Here is a 26,142-nt window from a genome sequence, read left to right as displayed (position 1 = left end):
GTTTGTTTTTTTTGTTTTTTTGTTTTTTTGTATAACTAGTGGTATTTTGTATAACTAGTCTGGCCCAAATAAAAATCTGCTTTTTTAAAATGGTGGACCCAGGCCACCACACCCTCCTCCTACAGCAACAGTAAAAAGGGATTGATAACAAGTCAATCAAACATCTTGGTACAAATGCCTCATGGTGATAAAAGACAAAAAATGTGTTATTGTAGAACAGATATGAATACTATGTTATAGTGTCAAGCAACTGTTAACACGATGGAGTAAAAATGAGTGCAATAAAAAGTGAAAATGAATCACGAATTCAGATATTCCCAAGTGATGACAGCCAGTTAGCAATTTTTGAACGAAAACACATTTTGCCTGCCTATGAGTCATCCTGTGATAGGGGTTTCTGACAATGACACAAAGCAGCCCACAATGCTGGATTTTGAGTGCTAGTTACTAAGTGTTCTATTTTAAGTCCAAGTCAATTGCCCTGGTTATTCATGTCCAGATTTTTAAGCAGAATTGACTCATTTTTTACAACATGAAAGAGAAAATAGCTCTAGATGTAATTTACATAGATTTACCCACTTGCAATTGTATTATGTTTGCTATTGTTATGAGTGTTTCTGGTTTCGGTTGCTCCAATATTCAATTATTATAATTTTTCTTCCTTTACCTGACTAGCTTGCTTTGAGCTGGGCTGGAATTCCTAAGTACATCCTCATTCCATTTAAATCACGCGACAATATGACCTTTCAGCTCTGCCAGCTCCACCTACCAAAGGTTGTGTAACCTAAATGGAAAGCATGGGCAGAGGCAGTGTGACATTTCTGGGTTTTGTAATGGGGCATTCACTTAATTGAGGATAACTTCACTTGTACTTGTGTAACATTAGAAAGAGCGGCTGTAGGTGACCGCATATGACTGCTGATACTTCACATGCGCCTAGAAACATATAGTTTTTCACCACTATGCTGTGTAAACCTCTGGCTGGCTAAACACACTATCAATATCCAATCATGCAGCTGTTTTTTTTTTAGTACTATGTAGAATTGAGTAACATTTCATAACAGCATCTGTGATGCAATATAATCCTTGTCTATCTGATGTGGAATTGGGTACCTAGAATTAATTGCCTTATCATGTGCCTTACCATGAGTGCTCCACCATAACAAAAACAACGGTTTATTAAAGTAATCTGGGCCTTTTGGCAAAATAGAACCCTTTGACAATTCTGGCACAGTGAATTTTAGCTGCATAATCTGAACTTTCCCACAGCTTCTTGATAAACTAAGCCAGATGTCTGCTTGCGTCAATAAATTTTTATTAACTTATACTCATTTCAAAACAGCTTCATTTCCTGTGGCTACCCTAAGATAAAGTATTTTTCTTTTTTTAAGCTCAATGCTCGTCTACTACTTTTCTTAAAGATACACTTCAACAAGGAATTTGTAAATTTACATTTTCCCATTACCAACACTGTTATGACGCAGTTGAGTTCTGCAAGTTTTATCTTAATCTTAATAATTAAAATTGAGAATAAGAACGTTACTGGCCTGCACCTTGTTGGGTGGAGTGCAAACTGATTCCAGAAAAAAAAAAAAAAAAAGTTTTACAATAGAATTCAATAAACAAACAAGAAACCTTTTAAAATGTTGCAAGTACAAATATGTTTTGCTATAGTGTTCTGTTAGTCTGTCTTGTAACTGTTTGTTTTCATTGTCTGTTTCAAGATTATTAACACGATCTGGAGCTGCAGCCGCAGGCCAATATCAAACCCAGACACCAGCACTTCACTTTTCACTAGAAACTGTCTTTGCACCACAAGCACTTCATTCACGCACTGTAGGAACTGTGTCTGTGTTTTGTGTGGGTGATAAAAACTGGACTTTTGGTTGCGGGTCAAACCTGTGAGATTTTACAAACTGAAGTGATACACGCTGCTGAATTCACTACCATCGTCAATTATTTACAGGTGTTTGCCGTAACACTCTTGCACCTGTTTGTAATTGTCTGTGTGAATTGTACTGGCACTACACAGCACTCACAGGTATCATAAGAAAAACATAAGAAAGTTTACAAACGAGAGGAGACAATTCGGCCCATCTTGCTCGTTTGGTTGTTAGTAGCTTATTGATCCCAAAATCTCATCAAGCAGCTTCTTGAAGGATCCCAGGGTGTCAGCTTCAACAACATTACTGGGGAGTTGATTCCAGACCCTCACAATTCTCTGTGTAAAAAAGTGCCTCCTATTTTCTGTTCTGAATGCCCCTTTGTCTAATCTCCATTTGTGACCCCTGGTCCTTGTTTCTTTTTTCAGGCTGAAAAAGTCCCTTGGGTCGACACTGTCAATACCTTTTAGAATTTTGAATGCTTGAATTAGGTCGCCACGTAGTCTTCTTTGTTCAAGACTGAACAGATTCAATTCTTTTAGCCTGTCTGCATATGACATGCCTTTTAAGCCCGGAATAATTCTGGTCGCTCTTCTTTGCACTCTTTCTAGAGCAGCAATATCTTTTTTATAGCGAGGTGACCAGAACTGCACACAATATTCAAGATGAGGTCTTACTAGTGCATTGTACAGTTTTAACGTTACTTCCCTTGATTTAAATTCAACACTTTTCACAATGTATCCGAGCATCTTGTTAGCCTTTTTTATAGCTTCCCCACATTGTCTAGATGAAGACATTTCTGAGTCAACAAAAACTCCTAGGTTTTTTTCATAGATTCCTTCTCCAATTTCAGTATCTCCCATATGATATTTATAATGTACATTTTTATTTCCTGCGTGCAGTACCTTACACTTTTCTCTATTAAATGTCATTTGCCATGTGTCTGCCCAGTTCTGAATCTTGTCTAGATCATTTTGAATGACCTTTGCTGCTGCAACAGTGTTTGCCACTCCTCCTACTTTTGTGTCGTCTGCAAATTTAACAAGTTTGCTTACTATACCAGAATCTAAATCATTAATGTAGATTAGGAATAGCAGAGGACCTAATACTGATCCCTGTGGTACACTGCTGGTTACCACACTCCATTCTGAGGTTTTTCCTCTAATCAGTACTTTGTTTTCTACATGTTAACCACTCCCTAATCCATGTACATGTGTTTCCTTGAATCCCAACTACCTTCAGTTTGAGAATTAATCTTTTGTGCGGGACTTTGTAAAAAGCTTTCTGGAAATCTAAATAAACCATGTCATATGCTTTGCAATTATCCATTATCGATGTTGCATCCTCAAAAAAAATCAAGCAAGTTAGTTAGACACGATCTCCCTTTCCTAAAACCATGTTGACTGTCTCCCAGGACCCTGTTACCATATAGGTAATTTTCCATTTTGGATCTTATTATAGTTTCCATAAGTTTGCATATAATAGAAGTCAGGCTTACTGGTCTGTAGTTACCTGGTTCAGTTTTGTTTACCTTTTTGTGGATCGGTATTATGTTTGCAATTTTCCAGTCTGTCGGTACCACCCCTGTGTCAAGAGACTGCTGCATGATCTTGGTTAGCGGTTTGTAAATTACTTCTTTCATTTCTTTGAGTACTACTGAGAGGATCTCATCCGGCCCAGGTGATTTGTTTATTTTAAGCGCTCCTAGTCCCTTTAACACTTCTGCCTCAGTTATGCTAAAGTTATTTAAAACTGGATAGGAACTGGATGACATGTGGGGCATGTTGTCAGTATCTTCCTTTGTAAAAACTTGTGAAAAGTAATCAGTTAATATTCTATTTCTCTCTTGGCCTTCCTAACTAACTTTTTGACTTGCGTTTGCAGTTCTGTGTACTCTTTCTGCATACTTTCTTTTTGGTCCTTTTTTAATGCTCTGTAAAGTGCCTTTTTTCGCTGAATTTTTTTTTAATTGATCTATTAAACCATTTTGGCAATTTAGTTTTACATTTAGATTTGTCTACTTTAGGGATGTAATTGTTTTGCGCCTCTAGTACTACATTTTTGAAGAACAACCATCCTTCTTCTGTGGGTGTTTTCTCTATTTTACTCCAATCTACTTCTGTTAGTCTCTGTTTCATACCTTCATAGTTTGCTTTTCTAAAATTGTAAACCTTAGCTTTAGTCATTACTTTTGGGGTTTTAAAAAACACTTCAAATGAGACCATGTTATGGTTTGAGTTTGCCAGTGGTTCTCTGACCTCTGTTTTAGTTATTCCATCTTCGTTATTTGAAAAGACTAAATCAAGGCATGCCTCCCCTCTAGTCGGTGCCTTGACAAATTGTGTTAGGAAGCAGTCATTTGTCATTTCCACCATTTCTATTTCATCCTTCGTGCTACCCACTGGGTTTTCCCATTTTATTTGGGGGAAGTTGAAATCCCCCATTAGTATGGCTTCTCCTTTGCTACACGCATTTCTAATGTCATTGTATAACAGATTATTGTGCTCACCGTCTGAATCTGGCGGTCTATAGCATGCTCCTATTATTATGCCCTTTGAATTTTTGTCCGTTATTCTGACCCATATTGATTCAGTTTTATTTTCTTTGTCCAGGTTTAACACCTGGGCTTCAAGACTGTTTCTTATGTATAGCGCTACCCCTCCTCCTCTTCTGTCCTGCCTGTCTTTCTTATACAGTGTATACCCACAAATATTATATTCGTCCCCATCACTCTCAGACAACCACGTTTCTGTAACACCTATCACATCATAGTTACCTGTTAGCGCAGTAGCTTCAAGTTCTAGAATTTTGTTTCTGATACTTCTAGCATTTAGATAAATACATTTAATGGTTGTCTTACCTGAGTTGTTGTTCTTGTTTTGATGCAGTCTCCCTTCTGTTTTTTTGTTGATTTCTCCCCCCTTCCTTTCTAGTTTAAATGCTTCTGAACCTGCTCGAGGATCTTTTCTCCGAGTAGACTGGTTCCCTTGTTATTAAAGTGCAGTCCATCCCGTCTATACAGATAGTCCTCGTCGTAGAATGTGGTCCAATGATCAAGATAGGTGAAGCCACTCAGCGCTTGCCACATCTACGTATCACAGTTCAGAATGTGGAGCAAAATTGTTCCCAAGAAAAAAAATGATCCAAGAATAAAGTAATATTCAGTTACACTGGAATAATATCTTAATAGAAAACAAAAGACATTAGAAATGAATGGGGTTCTCTGTCTGTTGATAGTTTCATAAGAGAAAGGGTTGTGTGAAATCTCTTACTTGTTCAAATAACCCCTTCAACATGGTGTTTTTTAGAAGTAATTATGGACACAGATGTCCATGTTGAATTTTGACTAGTAGATTGATTGAGATGTACTTGTGCAGCAATAAACACTGCAATACCATGTCTTCTTTTTTCTTTCAATTTATTTCTGTGTAGTAATTATTTATTTATGTGTAGTAATTTAGATTATCTGTTGAATATACAAAAAAACTGCAAGTGAAGTAAACATTTAAAAATAATAAAGTCATTTTACAGACTCATTTTGGCAACAGACATTTGTGATAAACTTACATAAGGCTACACCATTACACAGCTCAAACGCATGAAGCATCTCAGCATCACAAAATTCTGACAAAAAAAGTACCATTAAAAAACAAACATAATTAAATTACAGCAGAAATCTACCTAACACTATCTTCAGTACTTGGCACATACAGTGTGAATGTTGTGGTATATTTTATTGATCTAAACAGCAGTGGTTCAGAATATCACTCGTCGGTTAGTCGACATTGCAAAATGATGCTTGAAGTAAAAGAGCAATAGCTGAACTTTATAATGGCTATGTACAGCCATTTTTGTTTTAAATTTAATTAATCCAGGCCTAAGTCTATTTATGTTTTAAATATATGGACTTCATCCTTCAAAACTTCATAAAACATACATTTTTACAGGAGAACCCTTTAAAACATCATGATATTTGGTGACAGCAGGCTTGATCAATATGGTTGCAATTTAGATCATTAAAATAGACCCCCTTTGTCATAAAGTAAATGTGTAAAAGATACAAAGTGTGTGCAGTGTTTACATATTTCTGATTACTTTGCATCCTTTCATGGTTTTGTTTTTTTCAGTGTACAAAAGGTTATTCACAAAACACAAATGTTAAATACAACTATGCATGGAGTTATGACAGTCATTATCAAAAATGCACCTATATTAATGGAACATTTATTTTGGCAAAATGAAATACAGAGGTTAGTTGCACCTCACTGTCCAACAAGAAAAATGATAAATCCATTGTAAAATCTTAAACATGGCACATGTTTATAGTTTTCATGTATTACCAGGAAATCTAATTATGGTTTAGAACGACACACAAAAATCAGACAGGTGTGGTTTAAAAATGGAATTTTATAGGATCAGGTGGGGTAAACTGTGTCTATTTTGCTTTGCATGCTCTGTACTTGTGGCACTGTTCCTTTAGTCCTCAATTCAACACATCCTTTAATTTACCAAATGTCCTATGTATAAATAGTGATACTTGCTTAACGATTGATCTTTTCTACTTGCCCTTTTCCCCACTGCTGAACACAAAGGGGGTAAAGAGGGTGTTGTAAAAAATATATTTTTAAGTAATTGGATTTGAACTACACTTTCTTACTTCAACCCACCTGACGCTACCCACACTCACACACTGTGTATGTTTAATTAAATAGTTTTACAACTAATTTGTCTGTGGAATTTCCAAACTGGCAACTTAAAAGCATTGTGTAATTCTCTTTTTTTCTGTCTTTTTTTTTTTTTTTTTTTTTTTTTTTTTTTTTTTACGGCCCGGCTTTATAGTGACACGTAGTGCTCATTGATGAGTCACACATCTGTTTCTGTGCACTTTCTGGATAAAAACCACACTTTCATTGGCTCCTTTTTGCCCTTCATTGCCACCAGCCCTTTGTATTCCAGATGGAACTGGGGGTCTGCATTCTCTGCTGACAACAAACACCTGGAACAGAACACTTCAGTATTACTAGAAGAATCTTCACAGAGAAAATGAGCAATCAATTCATAACTTAAAGAGAACTGCTGTAAAACTCATATTTAATGTAGGGACCATTACCATTACCAACTTTTGTTAAGAAAATATGTTTTGTACACCTATGGCCAAAAGATCTGCATCATTTAGATTTTTAGGATTAAGACACAATAAAACTATAGAACATAATTTAGATATTTTATTTAACATCATGTAATCAAAGAAACTATAAAATGATATTGCAAATGTCTACCAGAAGCCATAATTGTAGTACAGTATTTCAAAATGATTTTGAAATGTCACGTTTAAAAAATGTTGTCAGTTTTTCATGGAAAACTACAAAGCAGTATGTAATTCAAAATGTTAATGTAACATTATTCAGCAGGTTTCATTCAGCGTTATGAAGCAAAATTAATTAATTCTGTAGGGCGCTGCAAAACGTTTTGCCATAACTTGAGGTGCAGACACTTTGCTCCAATTTAACTTCAGCTAGCAATTCACTGGAATTCATAAGTGCTTTCTGATATTTGACATTCTGAATATGCAGAAGAAATGTAAAGCAAACATGGCTGCCAAATGTCAATTGTTTTTAGCTGAGAAGCATAGAATACAGCTGTGAACCAAACAAGAAAACATCCTCAAAATACTTGACCTTTATCCTCTATAAACCAATACATCACCCTATTTAGAATAGGTCAGAGGTTAACACAATGGTCAACAGTGAAATGCTGCCGGTGTTTTAAATGCGTACATTTCTGAAGCTTGCTTATCACATGACTTAACATGTAATAGATATAAACATAACGAAAACTAAAAAGAATTGTACTCTCTCACCTGTAGGTATATTCTGAAACATTGATCTTCCCTTTTTCTCCCGTGGTTTCCGTTCTGCTTGTGAGGTTGACAGTGTTTCCAAACAGACAGTAACGAGGCATCCTTTGCCCAATGACACCAGTAACCACTTCACCAGTGTGTATACCGATAGTGATCTAAAAAAAGAAAACATATAGCCTGCATTAATAATATTAAACATAAAGAATGATTGCAAAAACCCACAGAAGTCAAGACAAGTTGCTTACCGGTTTGTCTAAGCTGTACTGTGTTTATTATCAACTGTGCGCATAGTATATAGTCCTCAAACACACCAAAGAATGTAGTTTTTAAACAAAATAGTTATCTAAACTGTATAACTATTGTTGGCTGGTAGTTGTCACAGTATTACATTTACATTTCAAAAGACATCAGAAATGTCATCCTACTGTATAAGGGCTAATAGCTTTATTAAAAGCATTTGCTGAAAAAAAAGGTGGCAATTAGCTAATTGGTCACAGTCCATTGAAGTAGGGCTAAACAGCTTCTTTAATTGTTCAAAGTAAAATGTGTCTGATACCAAGGACAAAATCTATGCTGAGGACAAAATGATTTCTGTTCCTTTTGAATGTACTGAATGTAGTTTGAATGTACTATAATTAAAACTATTTTGTTTTACTGCAAAAGCTACAGTTAATTAGTACTTCTTACCCAATATTCAACATTTGATTGCAATCAATAATTACTTTTGTTCAGTGTTCATTAACTTAAAATTGATTTCCAGAACTCTCAGGGTGGCTAATGTACATGGATTTCCAAGAGGCTTCTTGTACAGTACTCTGATTCAGTAATTTCCAGGTGTTCCCAGGGGACTTGGGCTGTCTGCTTTTGTTAAAGTCAAAAGTTTTCCTCTGCCTTGAGAAAGTCGAATAATCAATCCACCACATACCTGCTGTGCTTAGTAGAATATTTTTTTGAAATCAAAATAGCTATTTGGAAAACCATATAGCTGTGCAAAAGACTCAAACTACAGTTACTTGGGAATGGATTTAAATTGTGTGTACATGAAAGAAGAATCACAGATGCCTCTCTTTATAGACTGGCTTGTAAAGCTCACTGCTATCAGAACAGTGTTCACAGTAATTACATTGGGACAATTGCAAACATGTTTCAAATTTTCTGTCCAACCTCTGTATGTGCTTATTTGTATCTAAAGGTGTATTGTAATTTCATCTGACTATTGCCAGCAGGTGTGCTATATACTTTCATTCATTAGATAATTCTGTTAAACCTCCTTTTCAGTACCTGACTGGAGTTTCAGTGCACTAAACAGCAAGGCTTCAGCTTTGACACACACTCTCATTAAAATGACTCAGGGCTTAATTTAATTTGAAGTGCTACATTTTCTGTGAGCAAAATAATAACAGAAGCAATCAATATACTGCAACCCACTGTACAGTACACTTGTACACTGAACAAGTCAAGTAAACACACACATTATATATATATATATATATATATATATATATATATATATATATATCTATATTATATATATATATATATATATATAGTATAGTATATATAGCTCTGGAAAAAATTGAGAGACCACTGCAAAATTATCAGTTTCTCTGGTTTTACTATTTATAGGTATGTGTTTGGGTAAAATGAACATTTTTGTTTTATTCTATAAACTACTGACAACATTTCTCCCAAATTCCAAATAAAAATATTGTCATTTAGAGCATTTATTTGCAGAAAATGACAACTGGTCAAAATAACAAAAAAGATGCAGTGTTGTCAGACCTCGAATAATGCAAAGAAAATAAGTTCATATTCATTTTTAAACAACACAATACTAATGTTTTAACTTAGGAAGAGTTCAGAAATCAATATTTGGTGGAATAACCCTGATTTTCAAGCACAGCTTTCATGCGTCTTGGCATGCTCTCCACCAGTCTTTCACATTGATGTTGGGTGACTTTATGCCACTCCTGGCGCAAAAATTCAAGCAGCTCGGCTTTGTTTGATGGCTTGTGACCATCCATCTTCCTCTTGATCACATTCCAGAGGTTTTCAATGGGGTTCAGGTCTAGAGATTGGGCTGGCCATGACAGGGTCTTGATCTGGTGGTCCTCCATCCACACCTTGATTGACCTGGCTGTGTGGCATGGAGCATTGTCTTGCTGGAAAAACCAATCCTCAGAGTTGGGGAACATTGTCAGTGCAGAAAGAAGCAAGTTTTCTTCCAGGACAACCTTGTACTTGGCTTGATTCATGCCAAAGCTGCCCGATTCCAGCCTTGCTGAAGCACCCCCAGATCATCACCGATCCTCCACCACATTTCACAGTGGGTGCGAGACACTGTGGCTTGTAGGCCTCTCCAGGTCTCCGTCTAACCATCAGATGACCAGGTGTTGGGCAAAGCTAAAAACTGCACTCATCTGGGGGTGCTTCAGCAAGGCTGGAATCGGGCAGATTTGTCTTTGTGAAGGGCGCATGAATCAAGCCAAGTACAAGGTTGCCCTGAATCTATTTCCAAACGGACTTTCGCACACTTAAACTCCTCGGTTAGAGCAGAGATTGGTAACTGCAGTATTCCTTTACCATAAAGTCCCACTCTGCTGAGGCAGCATGGAACTCCCAACCATTTCCTGACATATGAACTGATTAAAGCTTCCAGCTTCTCAACTGTTGTCAAGGAAATCTCATACACTGTCAGTGGTCACAGCAGTCTTGGCAGTAGACCAAACTGAAAGCACCAGAGTTTCAGTTTGCCTGGTAAAGTGCTGCTGTCTGTGCTCTTCAACCCTTCCACTGCTTGTTGTCTAACTTCTCCCACACAAACTGTGTCCTTTAGATCCCCGTCACACCACCTCCCTAGACTTTTCACTGGCTTCTCGGACACTGTTGGTATTGCCTCACCATTAATGTAGAACCTTTTATGTACTACTTTGCCTTTAATTATAGAGCTGCCCCTTGATTTAGTGGGCTTGAATTGCATTCGTGCCCATTCAATGTTATTGCTTAATTTGCCCAATAACCGATTAGTGCAGGTTACGGTTGTAGTCACTGTTGTCATGCAATCCATGTATGCTCGAATTGGTGGTAGTCGCATTCCAGATGCCAATCGCTCTCCTCCCACTACCCATTTTGATGCCCTAATAATTACTTCCATTGCCATGGTAAAAGCCAATGGAGAAATGGTACATCCTGCCATTATTCCAACTTCTAGGCATTGCCATGTAATGCTGAATTCTGAAGATGAAAAACTAAATTTCAAATCTCCAAAGTAGGCTTTCACTAAATTTGTTATTGTCATTGGTGCATTAAAAATATAAAATGCTGCCCAAAGAAGTTCATGTGGCACTGAACCATATGCATTAGCCAAATCCAGGAATGTCACATGGAGCTGCTTCCTCTCCTTTTTTGCTGACCGAATTTGTTGCCAGATTACGCTGATAGGTTGTACCAAGAGCATGGCGCTGAGCAGGTGGAGTCTTTATACCAAAAGAAAAGGATTCTACAAGCATCGGTCAGTTTCGTCCTATTTCCCTATTAAACGTAGAAGGCAAGATTTTCTTCAGCATTATTGCGCAGAGATTGTCAACCTACCTATTAAAGAACTGCTTCATTGACACTTCAGTACAAAAAGCAGGCATTCCAGGTTTCCCAGGATGCTTAGAACACGTTTTTCCCATGCAACTTCTATAAATTTCCACAGGATTCATAGAACTCCAGAAGCACTCTTGTACACTCTGTATGGAACTCCATTAGGCCCTGGAGATGATGATACCCTTTTTTCACAGCTTGCTCTACTTCTTTCCACTTAGGTGCACAGTCCTCCATTTGGTATTCGGGTGGATTGATTGATGGAATGTCTGAAGGAATTGACACAGGCTCCTGCCTTTTTGAATCTGTATGTGTTTCCTCCAAATATCTCTCCAGCTCAAACTTAGATGATTTTAGTGTGCCATTTTTCTCACTGATGAATATCTTCTTTACAAATTTGAATGGCTCTTTATAAAAGTTAGTTCTCGCATGCTTTTTCTTTTTGTAGCGTTTTCGTAGGCGCTCAGCTCTGCGGAATGTTGCAAGCCTATCTTTTATGACCCTTTGTAACAGATTGAGTCCCTCCTTCTGACTTTGTTCTGCTTTTCTCCATTGCTCCTCAACTGCCTCCTTTCTCTAACTAAGCGTTCAATCTCCTGCTGCTGTCTAGACTTTCCAGGAATAGTTTGTACTTTTTCCTGCCTTTTTTAAATTCCAAACCTTTTGCTTCCATATGCTTAGGTGATGTCCCCAAATTTATCCAGCTTCTTTTCAACTGTTCCATTTAACCTTTCCAAAGTAAAACAGAGATCCGTGTTTACTGTGTCCTAGTTTTCTCACAAGCTCTTGGCCATTTAACTCCAGGCTTGTGCCCGTTGAGGTTCTTTTCTCTCTTACGCTGGTTCGTCTGACTGGGTTCGTAAGGATCATTATGTTCATCACTAGTTTTATCCACATAAGTCCTCCTCACATCTATGACAGGGGTGCTGATATCCTGAGAACTGTGGTTTGCTTCCTGTCACTGGATTTCATTCGACTGATCAATGCGAGGCCCTTGTCCCTTCTACCTCAAGCATTTCATTCTCCCTTGATGAATCTTCAAACCCCTGACTGTTGTCGCCTTGCTCCAGCCGCAGACACAAACCTGGAGTTCCATGTCTTTCCTAACTGCATATCTTGAACTAGTCTTTTGTGAAGTACTCTCCTTTCTCATATCCATTTCCTTTCCTAAATCATTAACCGTGTTATCCAACGTTGAGTCATCTTCCGCCCCTGCTCTCGCAGACTCTAGGGGTAATTTTGTCTTTAATTTCTTAGAAGCCTTAGGCGGGTGTCTCCAGCATCCTGTCTACCTTTAAAAACAAAGAACTGGATACTGCCGACCAGGGTAGCTAGCCCTTGCCAGCCCCAATGGGGTCTCTTTCCTCCTGTCAGCTGTCTCTCCATGCTGTATATATATATATATATATATATATATATTATACAGTATATATAGGTAAATCTAAATATTATTTCAACCAAACTGTTCTATAATAAGCCATCACTTTTTCAACCGTTCAAATTCAAATGGTCCTTCATCCACTCTGGAAATGACATAGAGCAAAAAAAGTAGAGACTAGCTCCTCCCTCAATACAAACATCCGCTCCACCCTCTTTCATTACCATTATAGCAATCACAGTTTTTTGCAACTGTTCTTATCAATCAATCCAATATTCTCTAGTAACATTTAAATTTATTACACATGGAGTGAAAAGTTATTATTATTGTTTGTAAAATAATATCTCACACACCCTGTAGCAGGGAGAGATCTGTGCTGACTCTGCTGGCGTGTTCACAGTACTGCAGGAAGAGGGCGGCAGCCTTCCAACAACCGCCTGTGAGTCATGGCAGTGACAAGGGGAGGTGGGAAGGTAGGTGTGTGGACTTTCCCCCTCTCTGAATAGCTGAGAGGCGAGTCTTGGCAGATTGCTAGCCCTATATAAAAAATGCTCTGCTGTTTCCTCAGGTCTGCCTTTGTAGATGCGCTGTGTGTGTGCGGAAGCGCTGGTCGAGGACGGAGAGACCAGCTGAGAACAGCGAACAAGTCAGAGAGTGACAGTGGGGAACCCTTGGGCAGACCCCGAACTATTGTGTAGAGCAGGCAGGGAGCCGACAGAGTAGAACGGTGATCTGGGTCGTGCGGGTAGCGGCGACCGGGATAACGCTGCTGAGTGCAGCACCTTTTATTTGTAGTTTTATTACTGTTTTATTTTCCCTTGTTCTTTTCGCCTGCTGTTTTCATTATTATTTCTTTGAGCACCTGCGAGTGCACTTGCTGTTCGCGTACCAGCTGTGGTATTTCCGTGGTGCTGTCTATCATCGTTGATAGACAGCCCACGGCCAACAGTGCCCTCTGCCGGAAAAAAATAAGAACTGGTCTAAAAAATAAAACTGGGCACCTGTGTGGTGTTTTCAATTACATCTGTCTGTCTCTTAGTCAGTGAATTACCCACACCCCTTCCACACACCCACACCTGCAAACAGCACTGCTCAACAGAACATTCTTTTTTAAAACAGTGGAAAGACACCCAAATGAAAATCAATATCAAAGAGTGTGAGTGCCGAATTAGTATTTTAGTAAGTAAAGAGGATAAATGTCATTTTATAATTGAATGATGGTATTTGTGAAGTGATGAAACAATGCCCACAGCCGTTGTGATATCAGCACATCACAATATCCAGGCACACCATAACTCTCTCCATTGTAAGTTACATGTAGACCCTGTATTTTACTGCATATGGTGCAAGTCTTCCTAAAAGCATCTTGGGTGGACAAGACAAAAGCAAGCACACAAGCACGCACACAAGAAGATTTCATAAACAGACAACTTATCACAGCCTACCTCTGTAAAAGCGCTTTGTGATGGTGGTCTACTATGAAAGCTGCTATATAAAAATAAAGATATTATTATTATTATTATTATTATTATTATTATTATTATTATTATTATTATTAAAACCCAATTATACCAAAATCCTTGCGCTCTTTAAGCCTGATACCTGTTATTAGCTGTTCTGTCTTTGCTACTTCTGATTTTTCAGTGTATCTTATTCTCATGATTCTATATGACACACGCATACTGTTGTGTCTCTGCTACTTCTGAACTTTCACTGTATCTTCTTATGATTCTATATGACACACACATCCACAATGTTTTAGAATTTTCACATCCTAGCCTTGTAGTGAATGTATTATGTTTTGTTTTTCACTGCATTTAATGTATTACACATTGTGTTTTACTGTATCTTGTAAAGCACTTTGTGATGGTGGTCCACTACGAAAGACGCTATATAAAATAAAGAATGATTGATTGATATAATCAGCAGCATAATAATACTCTTTCTTGGATAGATCTGAGACGTATTTGAACCCAGGCCTTCAAAAGTAAAAGACTGCAGCACCAACTAATCCAATAAAGTAAGTTCTCTAAGCATTAAATTTGACAATCAAGCAAACTCCCTGTAATATCTCAAATAATGAAATGTACTAAACAAGCGCAATGCTGTTAGCGACTTTTTAGGGAATGCTTTGCGGCAGCAGTTTTTCTTTGGGGTTCAACCTTAGATGAATATGTAATTATGGGCGTTCCTGCATAAATTTGCAAAAAGAGGGTGGAGTGCAAATGAGGGTTCACAAACATTATAATGAGATGTACTAAAGCAGCAGTCAAAAAAAGCACATTTTAAACAGTCGCATTTGTTGCTGGCATTTCCCAGTCCGCTTTTTATCGTGCGTTGCCAGTTGTGCTCAATGCATTTTTGAGTACCTAATTTTCACTAAAGTCAGGGTGCACTTACAAGCCTTAAAAACTAACTTCTAAGACATTTCTGGTTTTCCCAGTGTGTTGAGAGCAATAGACTGCACACATGCTTTCATTCTGAGCATCTGCATAGGACCATGATCTATTGTGTGTTAACTGTCTAGGCTACTAAAGTAGGTCAAGATAAGAATAATAATAATTACAATAAAATAAAAAACCCTAAAATCATGTAGTTTCAATTTAAAATAATTATTTATTCACATTGTACACCAATCAGTACAGTGCAGCAGCATGATTTATTTTGTGTTACCAGTAGGCTAAAGTAAAAAGAAAGTGCTCTAGGTATTCATTTGATTTTAATATTGTACTGTATACTGTACAGGCCTACTGTACAGATTTATATTTTACATAATTTTTACAGATAATATTTTACATAAAGCCTACCCAACACACATTAGTGTTATTTCAGCTCAATGATTTCTATTTAAAATGCATCAAGAACTGTAAATGTATGTGGGCAAGTGTCACAAAGACGACCGCAGTGGTGACGTCAGACCAGAAACAGGAAATAAATGACAGATGGTGTTGCTCAACATTTAATAAATGATCAGACAGCCATAAAATAAACTGTTGTAACAAACACAAAAACACAGGACACGGCACATTCACCAAAACAAAAGAGACAAACAAAACGGACTAACACTACACAAAACACAGTGAGCAGATATTTTAACTTTACGTTATTATTTTATTATTTATTACCTCCGTCTCCAATGCCGTTCTCCACTCACCGAACACCCAACCCCGAGTGGGTGAAAACATGCAGCTTTTATGCAGCTGTACCAAGACTCGATTGTTAATCAATCATTCAACTGGAGTCGCGGTACAACTGCACGTGAATTAATAAAGTGCAATTCCCCGTGCTCACATATTATTGTTTTACTTGCATGTGAAGTGCTGTGCAATCCTCGTGCCTAAATACAAATATACATTTTAAACACTCATGTTACACAGACCCGTTTATATCCCGTGTACCAATGGCTATACACCAACATTAACACACAACACAAAATACACATAGGAGTGGGCACTTTGCCACAGCAAGATATTATTGTATTGTTTTTAAACCCAACAACTCCTTATGTCAGAGAAACATGTCCGGTTTAGCGAGGGGCTACTGTATGATTATGAAAAGCTTTTTGGGGGTGAAAGTTGGGGCCCCACTACAGAATCTGATTGGATTAAACTGGCTTTCTCTTATATATATATATATATATATATATATATATATATATATATATATATATATATATATATATAACAGTATTAAAATAGGTAAAATTAATACAGAACAGAATGCATTGTACAGATGACTTTTGCACCCTTGCATGTATAGACGTTATCCTTCGAGCTCCCTCTGCTGCAGCAAACTACCCCTATGTGTGTTAAAATATGTTCTAAACCTTAATGTCACCACAACATATTTTATTAGCCTTATGTTTATTTTAACACAAACTTAGATTGGTAGTTTTTTATACAGGTTTTATCATAAATAAACTCCCCAGTGTGTCACATATCATTTGTGTAGGGGAGCCTCACCAAGTTACAGATCTTGGCTGGGAAATCACAGAAAGCTTCATCGACCATCACTGGTCAGAGGCCCAGCAAGTCCAGATGGAGAATAACCAGGCTTTCCTCCAGGGTTCAACAGGTTAAATTAACTGATTGGCTTGACAACGCGAATGTGTCTGTTTCATTTAAGTGTAAAACTCAAAGTTTATAGAAAGAAAAGAAACGGCCTTTTAAAAAAAAAAAAAAAGTAGTCACCCACAGCTTTTCCATACCTGTACTGGCTCTCCATCAACCTTGACCTGCCCCGCTATCTCCATCATGTCCAGGGCCAGGTGGCAGATAGACTGAGCGTGATGGGTGCATGGCTCTGGTAGACCACTCACAGTCATGTACTTGTCACCCACAGTCTCCACCTGTCAAAGTGATGCATAAGTTGACAGTAGCCTTCAGCCTTCTCACTGACACAAATTCATAGGTTTAATGAAACATTTGTCTTGCAACCAGGCCTGACACTGCATGTCTAGCACTGGATTCTGGATTCTGAACTGATTAAGGGGGGGTGCTGGGGGTACTGGACACCAATATAATATATTATTGATATAAGTTATAGATTAGCTTATTTGGTACACATTGTAAAAGAGGAAATTGAGGAGGAAAAAAAATATTTTTAAAATAATGAATAGGATTTGAAAACAAAATCATACTGGCAAAGGTACTAAGGTATAAAAGAAAGTGAAATTAGGTTAGTGGGTGTTCCATTCTGATCTTGTTGAGAAATTCTAATCACAGCGTATCATTACCACATTATTTACAAATATTTTCATGAAGCCACAACATAAAATAATAATATCTGTTCTTTTCTAATACACCAGTGTTTTCTGCTATCACTGTTAACACCTGTCCATTTGTTATAAACCGTCTTTGATGTTTGAAACTGAGACTCATTATAGTGATGTCCGTCTCTTACCTTGTAAACATAGGGATTCTTTCGTGAATCTGTCAGAATGTCAAACCTTGTGTAAAGGTCATTTAAGAGGTTGACAATTTTAATGGCTCCCTCGGCTGATGCATGCTTGCTGCAGAAGGCATTGAATCCCACAATGCCACTGAAGAGGATTGTCACATTGTCATATCGCTTTGCTGGAACAGGACGTTTGTGTCTCAACTCATTGGCCACAGAAGGTGGAAGAACTGAATACAGCAGCCTAGAAAAACAGAAAAGCCTATCAGTCTTTGTTACACGTTGTTAAACAGAATATTCATGACCTGCACACACAAAAAGTACATTTATTGTCAAAGGTCTTTTTTTTAAGAGATAATTAATGTACTGCCAGTATATCTACATTCTACACAAAAAAGAATGATGCCCTCTATTGCTTTTTCATTACATTGAAATTACGGAGGCATTTCAGCTCATGTAATGCACAGGTTTAAAAGCTCAATGCAATGACAGTCTGAGCAAATTCACTAAGGCACTCAACCTCAACGACTCGTGGAGGTTATGGCAAGTCACTCGTGGATATTTGTATTATGAACAGTAGCAATGCTAAGATGTGAGTCTGAGTAGCTGAAAAGCACTTGCTTCCAGTAATGATATGCTCCAACAGTAAAAAATAATTAAAGCTGTGGTTAATTAACACATTTTAACACATTGTACCAAGCAAGATATGCACTAGAAATGCTCAAGTTTTAATTTAGGCAATAGTTTCTAACAGATTTGATAAATTACTAAGCTGCTGTTGAACAGTTAAGTAACATCTCTCCTTTGGCACTTGGCAGCAAGTACCTATGCATGGTCACAAGCAGCATCAGGACTCATTTCTCAGTCACGTGAAGCAGATAAAACTTAGTCAGAGTGCAATTAAAGTCAGCTAAAAGGTGGGTGTTAGGTGTTGCATGAGGATTTCATAGACATTGAACATAATCCCTGTAAACATGTTGAAATAATACCTCATGTATTTAGACTGCAAGCCAAGTTATTTACATTTTAATAAATTATTACATATATAACAACCATAACTTTATTCATAACAGATCATGCTTGTCTTTACTTGTTATATTCTGACTGCTGTACTGCAGGTACCCAGCATGTTGTGCAGCTGAGCTCTCACGTTTTTTAGTGCAATATCAACATGAAAGGCTCAGCTCGAATTTTCTTTAGCTCCAAAAACCTCTGTTAACGCTTGCACCTACCAGCTAACTAGCTAGTTTAATGTAATTCCCTTCTCACAAATTTTGTCAGGGTCAAGCCCTTAATCATTTTAACTCTGACTATGTGGAGATTCAGTGCTTTCAATGGGCCCTTTTAGCCCATGGAGTGAGCTGCTATTTTCACACCTCACAACTGCAGGGTCTTTGAAGAGGTCAAATCATCACTTCATTCAGTTTAAAAATGGTTGACAGTGATTGTGTTATGCTCAGACTCTCGAACGCACATCAACATCACTTTCCAGTAGGCTTCTAGGAAGGAGAAGCAAATGGCACTTACTCATGCCAGCAAGTAGGGACTCATTAGGGGCTGGACATACATTTACACAAACTAAAAATGCAAGGGAAGTGCCATAAACATATATATATATATATATATATTCCCAACATAGGAATTCAGTTTTTAGCACCTAGGCATATGTTTAATACAAAATAAACAAAAACAAAATAAACACCTTTTTGCGCAGTAACTAAGCATTTAGGATTACCCTGACTATACACTGGACAGCTAAGCTGTTTACCAGTAGACAATGACAATATTATTCTTTATAATAACAACCATACACACATTACTTACATTTCTAACTGCTCAGAAACAGAGCACACCCTTCTGCTTCCTTCTACTCAGCAGCCCCGAACAGACTGGCTGTCTTCCTTTTAAACTCTGCACCTGGCTTTAATTTACAATGACTGCCATGTGCAGGTGATAATCAACAGTAATTAAACACATTTACATGTGTTTTTGGTAGGGAGGATTTTAATTCCCACCCTGTTCTACTAAACATCCTCCCCCTGATCGGCCATTCTAAGGTCATTCTCCTCCACACTTAAAAGGACCACCCGCCATCAAGTCCCATCTTCTTTTTGCTGGGACCAAGAAAAGGTAAGCAGGGAGCCAGATGGCTTAACCAGGGTGACCGCAGCTCAGGCTGGTAACCGGGATCGAGGAATGGCAGACAGAGGTGTGCGGCTGTAGACCTGCACAGTGACGCCTGCAGCCTCAGGGGGAACACAGTGGGAGGAAAGGGGAGTGCATGCAACGTCTGACTCCCACGACGTGACGTCTGAGACTTCAGTGCGAGCGGAGTAGGGGACCAGGCAATCAACTTTGTCTGGCAGTGCTGCGACCTGGGAGCAAGGTCAACTGGAGGGAGGTCCGGGTATTCAGGCAAAGTGTCCATGATGCTAGTAAGGCGATGCTTCTCCCTCTGGAGCTGCAGACAGCGATGCTTCTCCCTCTGGAGCTGCAGACAGCGATGCTTCTCCCTCTGGAGCTGCAGACAGCGATGCTTCTCCCTCTGGAGCTGCAGACAGCGATGCTTCTCCCTCTGGACCTGCAGACAGCGATGCTTCTCCCTCTGGAGCTGCAGACAGCGATGCTTCTCCCTCTGGAGCTGCAGACAGCGATGCTTCTTCTGCTGGAGCTCACACTTTTGGAGATGCAGCTCTAGCTCTGTCAGCTCCGGATCCGGCAGCCCCCACTCCTGTCTCCGTCTCCTGTTCTGCTCCATCTGAGCAGCTGTATTTTTATTGATCCGCTTGATCAATTCTTCTAAGCTTTCCATTTTTATTTCTGGGTCTATAAGGGCGCCCACACATGCAGCCACAATATGTTTCACGGCTTCACTCCGACGCCCAAGTAGGGAGGGCTTAGGTCGGCAGGGCAATCCACGGTTCACCACGCACCAGCGACCCCTGTGGCTGATAGGGCGCCAGCGAGTCTGCACTGGAGCCATTCAGATTTGTGTCATCCTCCAGCGCTATAGCTCTGATGGCTTCGCCGTGGATCCACAGTGCGGAAAAAGACGGCTTGGCAGGGACACTTTTTGGAGGACACATGTGTAAGGCGCCATTTCCAGAGTCACTGAGTGGTTGCAGCGTTGAACCGGGATTAATAACACAATTGCCAATTCCAAATTGGGGAGAAAAATGGGGTAAAATCATTGGCAACGACTAAATTATTTAAAAATTAATTTAAAAAAAAGAAAGATACAAAATAAACACCTAGCTCTTTTCGATCACTAACTAAACATTCAGGATCACCCTGACTATACACCAGACAGCTAAGCTGTTTACCAGTAGAGATAAACACACAGTTTGATACTTTATACACAGAACCATACTCACATTACTTACAACTGAAACAGGGAATACCTTCAACAATTTATGTCCCACCTCTTCTCACCCATGGTTGGACAGTTGCATAACTAAGACAGATCTCTGACTCTCCCATTGGTTAAAATCACTCAAGACCTTTAAGTGAAACAGGGAATACCCTTCAAAGGTCTATGTCCCGCCTCTACTCACTCATGATTGGACTGCCGTGGAGAAAAAACAGGATATTCTTTTGGTTGATTGCACCTCAGGGCCTTCACAACCTGACCCGCACACCGCAGTAGAAGTTCACATTACGACCCGAACCCGACCCACTTCAGGACTCTGCCTGACGGTACACCCCTGCTTTGTTTTACTTTTGTGTATACAGGTGTTAATTCATATCAGTGAGTCACAGTTACTAAGCAGCAAAAGGTTGACAGTTTTGCCAGTTTATAAACTACTCAAACTAACGGTCTCATAGTTTGCGACATCATAAACCCTAGATAGAATTATCTTCCTGTAACTCACTGAAGCCCCTCTATTATTCTCCCCCCCCTTGATACCTGGTTCTCACTGGCAGACATAGTTTCTGGCACTGATCCCTGAACAGTACAGATATTATAACAATTTATTGGAATCTGGGCATTTGATAGATTCTGTAACATAAGTAAATTGTGTTTATTTTTCTTTCTTTTGTTATCAGTGGTTTTGTTTTGTTCTTTGAATATAATGTAAAATGTGTTACTTATGTTTGCATGAAAGACAAAAAAAATCCATTCTCAGTTCTTGTGCATTATATATTTTGCTATTAAACTTAAGCATCGTCAGCTGGTTAAGTCGGTCTTCTTTCATGGATGGACGTTGCTCTGTAAAAATGTCTCCATATGAAGAAACACGTTTTTCAGCATTCACAGAATTGATAACAAATGACAAATATACTTTAGCCTTTCATGCTAAATTGGGAAAAAGTTCTTCTGCATTTCTATAAAATTCAGTCAAAGAAAGTCCACTACCATTATCTATTGCAAATAATTGGTATCCCTCCATTTCTGATTTGCAGTAAGCATTGAACCCTGGAATACCATCTAACGGCAGGGGTTCTTTATCCAAACTACAGACATGTTGTGGGTCTAAAATCCATTGCCTTCAGAAACTTGTGAGCTGGTTAAATAAAACATGTTTTTATTCTGCATTGATCATGTTATAGTAACTCAGCAATTTTTCAAAAGTTTTAACAACACAGCTTATTCTGCTATCTGTGCTGTGCAACTCTTATGCCAGGTCTTGGTATGTACGTATTAATTCTGCAACTTTAATATATGTCTGATGAATTCTAACTTTACAGTTTCCAAATAAGTTATACCCATGAGTGTGCAGCACACCAGGTGGATAAAGATGCATGCAATCTCTAAAAGAAATGCTTTTTGGGTTTGTTGGTACATCTATTTGTTATCGAGGCTTTTTCTTTAAACACATCAATTTCTAGAATGGCAAAAACTGTCCCTTGTAATTAGGGGGTGTTTTCTAATTAGCCGGAATTTTATGGGTTGATTACTTAATTATTCTTTCAATCAGTTTAGCTGGTGGCGACACCGACATCTGGAGGTTTAAAACAAGTCGTGAAAAACACAGGGCCTTAGTTATTATATAATACCCCTTATAAACACAAATTCACGATTATATACAGCACGCACCTTTTCTTTTACTTTGCAACTTGTACAAACTTGTACATACAGTGTATTCTTTCATTTTAAAGAAAGTGTCTCATACCTGAGGAGGAGGAGGAGAAATAAACAGTGAGAGAAGCCACGCTGTCTCCAGCACCACAGGCATGGCAGGAGGAGAGCGACCTGGTGATGGACTGGAACATGAACCTTGGTGTTGTAATTTAAAGGACCCTGTAACAGGGGAGATCTGTGCTGATGGTCTGGCACATGAGTGGTACTGCAGAATGAGAGCAGCAGTCTCATAAGATCCGCCTGTCAGTCACGGCGATGACATGGAGAGGACGGGAAGAGGGTGTGTGGGCTTTCCCTCTCTCTGAGTGGCTAAGAGGCGGGCCTTGGGGGATTGCTCGGCCCATAAGTACTGAGCTTGGTTATGCATTCTGGTGGCCATGACTGAGAATACACAGAGACAGAAGGCCAGTGTAAACATAGACTAGGCATGAACGCCAGGGGTTGGAGCGAGCGACTAAAATAGGCAAGCACGGCTGAGGAAGACAGCCAGCCTAGAGAAAGTAGACCATATAAAATAAAGTATTACGTATCCGAGAGGACGTGTGTAGGTATATGGGGAACTCTGGCCACCCCAGTGTATCGAGAATAGCCAAGCATAGGACGTTGACCCATGTTGACCGGCATAGCGGCAGTGGGGGCACTGCGTAAGCAGCACTTTTGTTTTGTAGTTTTATTACTATGTTTTATTTTCCCTTTTTCTTTCGCATTTTGTTTTATTCTTTTCAGCACTTGTGAGTGCACCAGCACTAAACTGTTTAGCTGTGTTGGTATTCCTGTGGACCTGTCTACCATCACTGGTATTCAGGCCATTGACAACAGTGCCCTCTGCGGGTTAAAATAAATCACTTCAAAAGAAAAAGAAACAAATAAAACTGGGCACCTGTGCTGTGTTTGCAAATACACTTTTCTGTCTCCCGTTACAGTGAATACCCACACCCTTCCAGACCCATACAATGCACAGATTTTAAAATAGTCAACATTTCTAATAATTATCCCAAGCTATCACCATTTGTTCACTAATAAATCTTAAATCTGTCATCTGTAACTGATGCCCAGGGATAATTTAAATAGCTATATTGTTTCTTGTTTCAATTTGGTGTAATTTTTGATGTTGCTGTTTAAAATGTGGATGTCTTTTTTGGTAAACTCATTTAAATACCTGTCTGTCTTCTTCTTTTCATCCTCCAGCGCTCTGAGAGTGTGCTGAAGTCTGTCAGTCAGGATTTCGAGCTCCTGGGTCAGCTTGTACTCTTCCCTGAACTGCTCCCCTAAGAGGACGAGATCGCGCGTGGCATCGTGTAACGGGATGTCACTGAGATACAGTCCTCGTCTGGTCAGGTCATCAAGATTCATCACACTATAATAAAGAATGCGCCTTCATTTTAGCAGTAATACCATTTCTCTTTTAGCGGTGCCATCATTTTTTTAAACTTTTGTTTTAAATTTCATTTTTAGTAATCATTGCAATTAAATATCATAGTTCGTGGAATATACTACACCCCTAATTATCCTAGTTCAGGGATGCACATATTTGGTCTTTAAGGTTAAATTGGGTTTAAAAGTAATTTAGGGTATAAGTGCAACAAAGACCAGGAAGAGTGTGAACCCTATTGCTCTTACCTAATCTGCTCTTATTGGTAGAATATACTGTACCACAAACTACAACTCTACAAATATAGACAGATAGATAGAGAGACAGACAGACAGACAGATACAGACAGACACACAGACAGACAGACAGACAGGCAGATATAGTCAGACAGACAGACACACAGACAGACAGACAGATCGATAGACAGACAGACAGACAGACAGACAGACAGACAGACAGATAGATACATGTGGTAGTCTGGTTCTGCACGTGCAATATGTATGCAGATAGGAAAAAGAGCTGATTCAAATGGAAGTTTAAAATTACAGCTGCGGCAAACTTGTTCGTCTGGAATTCTAACAGATTCTATCATCTCCCAGAATACAATGTCTTCAGTTACCAGGAAACTGTACTCAAGAAAAAATCAACCTAACACACATTATCCAATCTCTGGCTAGCCCTGTTGTCTTTGCAGGCAATCACAGTAAGAATAAGAAAAATTCGAAGCTACACAGGTTGAAGAGTAAACACCCCAGTCCATCTACAAATCCAATTGGAACCATCTAATAAACCTTGTAGAACACAGGCGTGGTTATATAGTAGTTCAAAGTTACACTGCAGTTAAAATGGTAGGCTCTTTTTTATTGCCCACCCAATTACCATTAAAGATTGTACAGTATTTATTGAGATTACTCATGACTTCAGGGTAATGTTGCATTTTACCCCCTGAAAATACATTTGACTCTGTCTGTGTTAAAATTAGAGGGGTAAGTTACTCCCAAAACCAAAACCTTATCTGGCGCACTGTTCACCTTTGTGTTGTAAAAAAAAAAAACATTATGAAGTCAGAGATACTTGAATCAATTCCTACTGTAAACCACTGCAGTGGAAAGATGTTTTTTAGGTGTTTTTTTTTTGTTTTTTTTTAGTGAAGCATCCAAGTCACATTGGTATCAAGCTTTTAAGGTTAAGACAGGAACCTCTTCATGAGTCAAATAAAAAAAGCCTGTGCAGCACTATTTAAACAGAATGCAAAAAAAACAAAAAAACTTTCTTAAGTGACGCACACCACATGGTCTGGAATGAACAAGCATCCTAGCAGGTCTTCAGGACGAGTGAAGAACAGCACCACCTGCACTAAATACCCATAGAAATTCACAGAGAGCTGGAAATCACACTGTCGGTTCCCCAAACAGCACACGTAAAATGAATAACTAGCTTTTTTGTATTGCTCAGATGAGACCATCTTTAAGGTTGCATAAATACACGTCAAATAAGAGGCACAAACACACTCACAAGTCTTCAAGAGCAGCGTACCTGGGGGAACAAAGCAAGAGGATGTTGTCAGCTTCAGGCAGGTAGATCATCTGGCCCTTGAGCCGCAAGCAGCTGATTTCAGCACCAGTCAACTCATCTTCACACTCTGACTTTTCTACATTCAGCAAACCCTCCTTGGAAGAAACATATTTTGTGAGGAATTTGTGATAACACTTACTCAAATATTTAGTCAGACCTACAAAACACCCATATTCGGTCCATGTTAATGTAAAATGGATTTCTCTTTAGACAAAAGAAAGTATTAATTTATGCAATAGATGTGACCCTATGCAGTACCAAATGAAAGGGGCATGACTTTTGATTACTTTTAATTTGATAAATCTATTGCCATCAACACGCTTATAACTTTTTTTTGTTTGTTTTATGTAAACCTGTTCTTTAATACTAAAACTGCTGCAAGTTTTATATAAAACAGTGACTAAGATGAAGAGAGAAGAGTTATTGTCCAAAAGATAACACAGTAATAAAACTTTCTATAGAGATATCGCCTTTCATATTTTCAATAACAATATTACTCTACACAGT

At 38.6% G+C, this 26,142-nt stretch overlaps 1 protein-coding gene across 1 annotated transcript in view; it reads right to left on the bottom strand.

Annotated features, from left to right (window-relative positions):
* Positions 1 to 5,106: 5,106 nt before the first annotated feature.
* gucy1b1 (guanylate cyclase 1 soluble subunit beta 1) overlaps positions 5,107 to 26,142 on the bottom strand; it is a 35,049-nt gene continuing 14,013 nt past the window's right edge. The window contains exons 9-14 of the mRNA XM_041219625.1: positions 25,597 to 25,730; positions 23,848 to 24,045; positions 17,612 to 17,849; positions 16,917 to 17,057; positions 7,744 to 7,898; positions 5,107 to 6,879 (exon numbers count right to left, since the gene is read on the bottom strand). Coding sequence (XP_041075559.1) covers positions 6,747 to 6,879; positions 7,744 to 7,898; positions 16,917 to 17,057; positions 17,612 to 17,849; positions 23,848 to 24,045; positions 25,597 to 25,730 — 999 coding nt within the window. The 3' untranslated portion in view covers positions 5,107 to 6,746. The remainder of the gene's footprint in view (positions 6,880 to 7,743; positions 7,899 to 16,916; positions 17,058 to 17,611; positions 17,850 to 23,847; positions 24,046 to 25,596; positions 25,731 to 26,142) is intronic.

Source organism: Polyodon spathula, chromosome 2, assembly GCF_017654505.1.
Source record: "Polyodon spathula isolate WHYD16114869_AA chromosome 2, ASM1765450v1, whole genome shotgun sequence".
NCBI lineage: Eukaryota > Metazoa > Chordata > Actinopteri > Acipenseriformes > Polyodontidae > Polyodon > Polyodon spathula.
The sequence above is the reverse complement of the archived record's forward strand: the minus strand, read 5'-3'. Positions and strand labels throughout refer to the sequence as shown.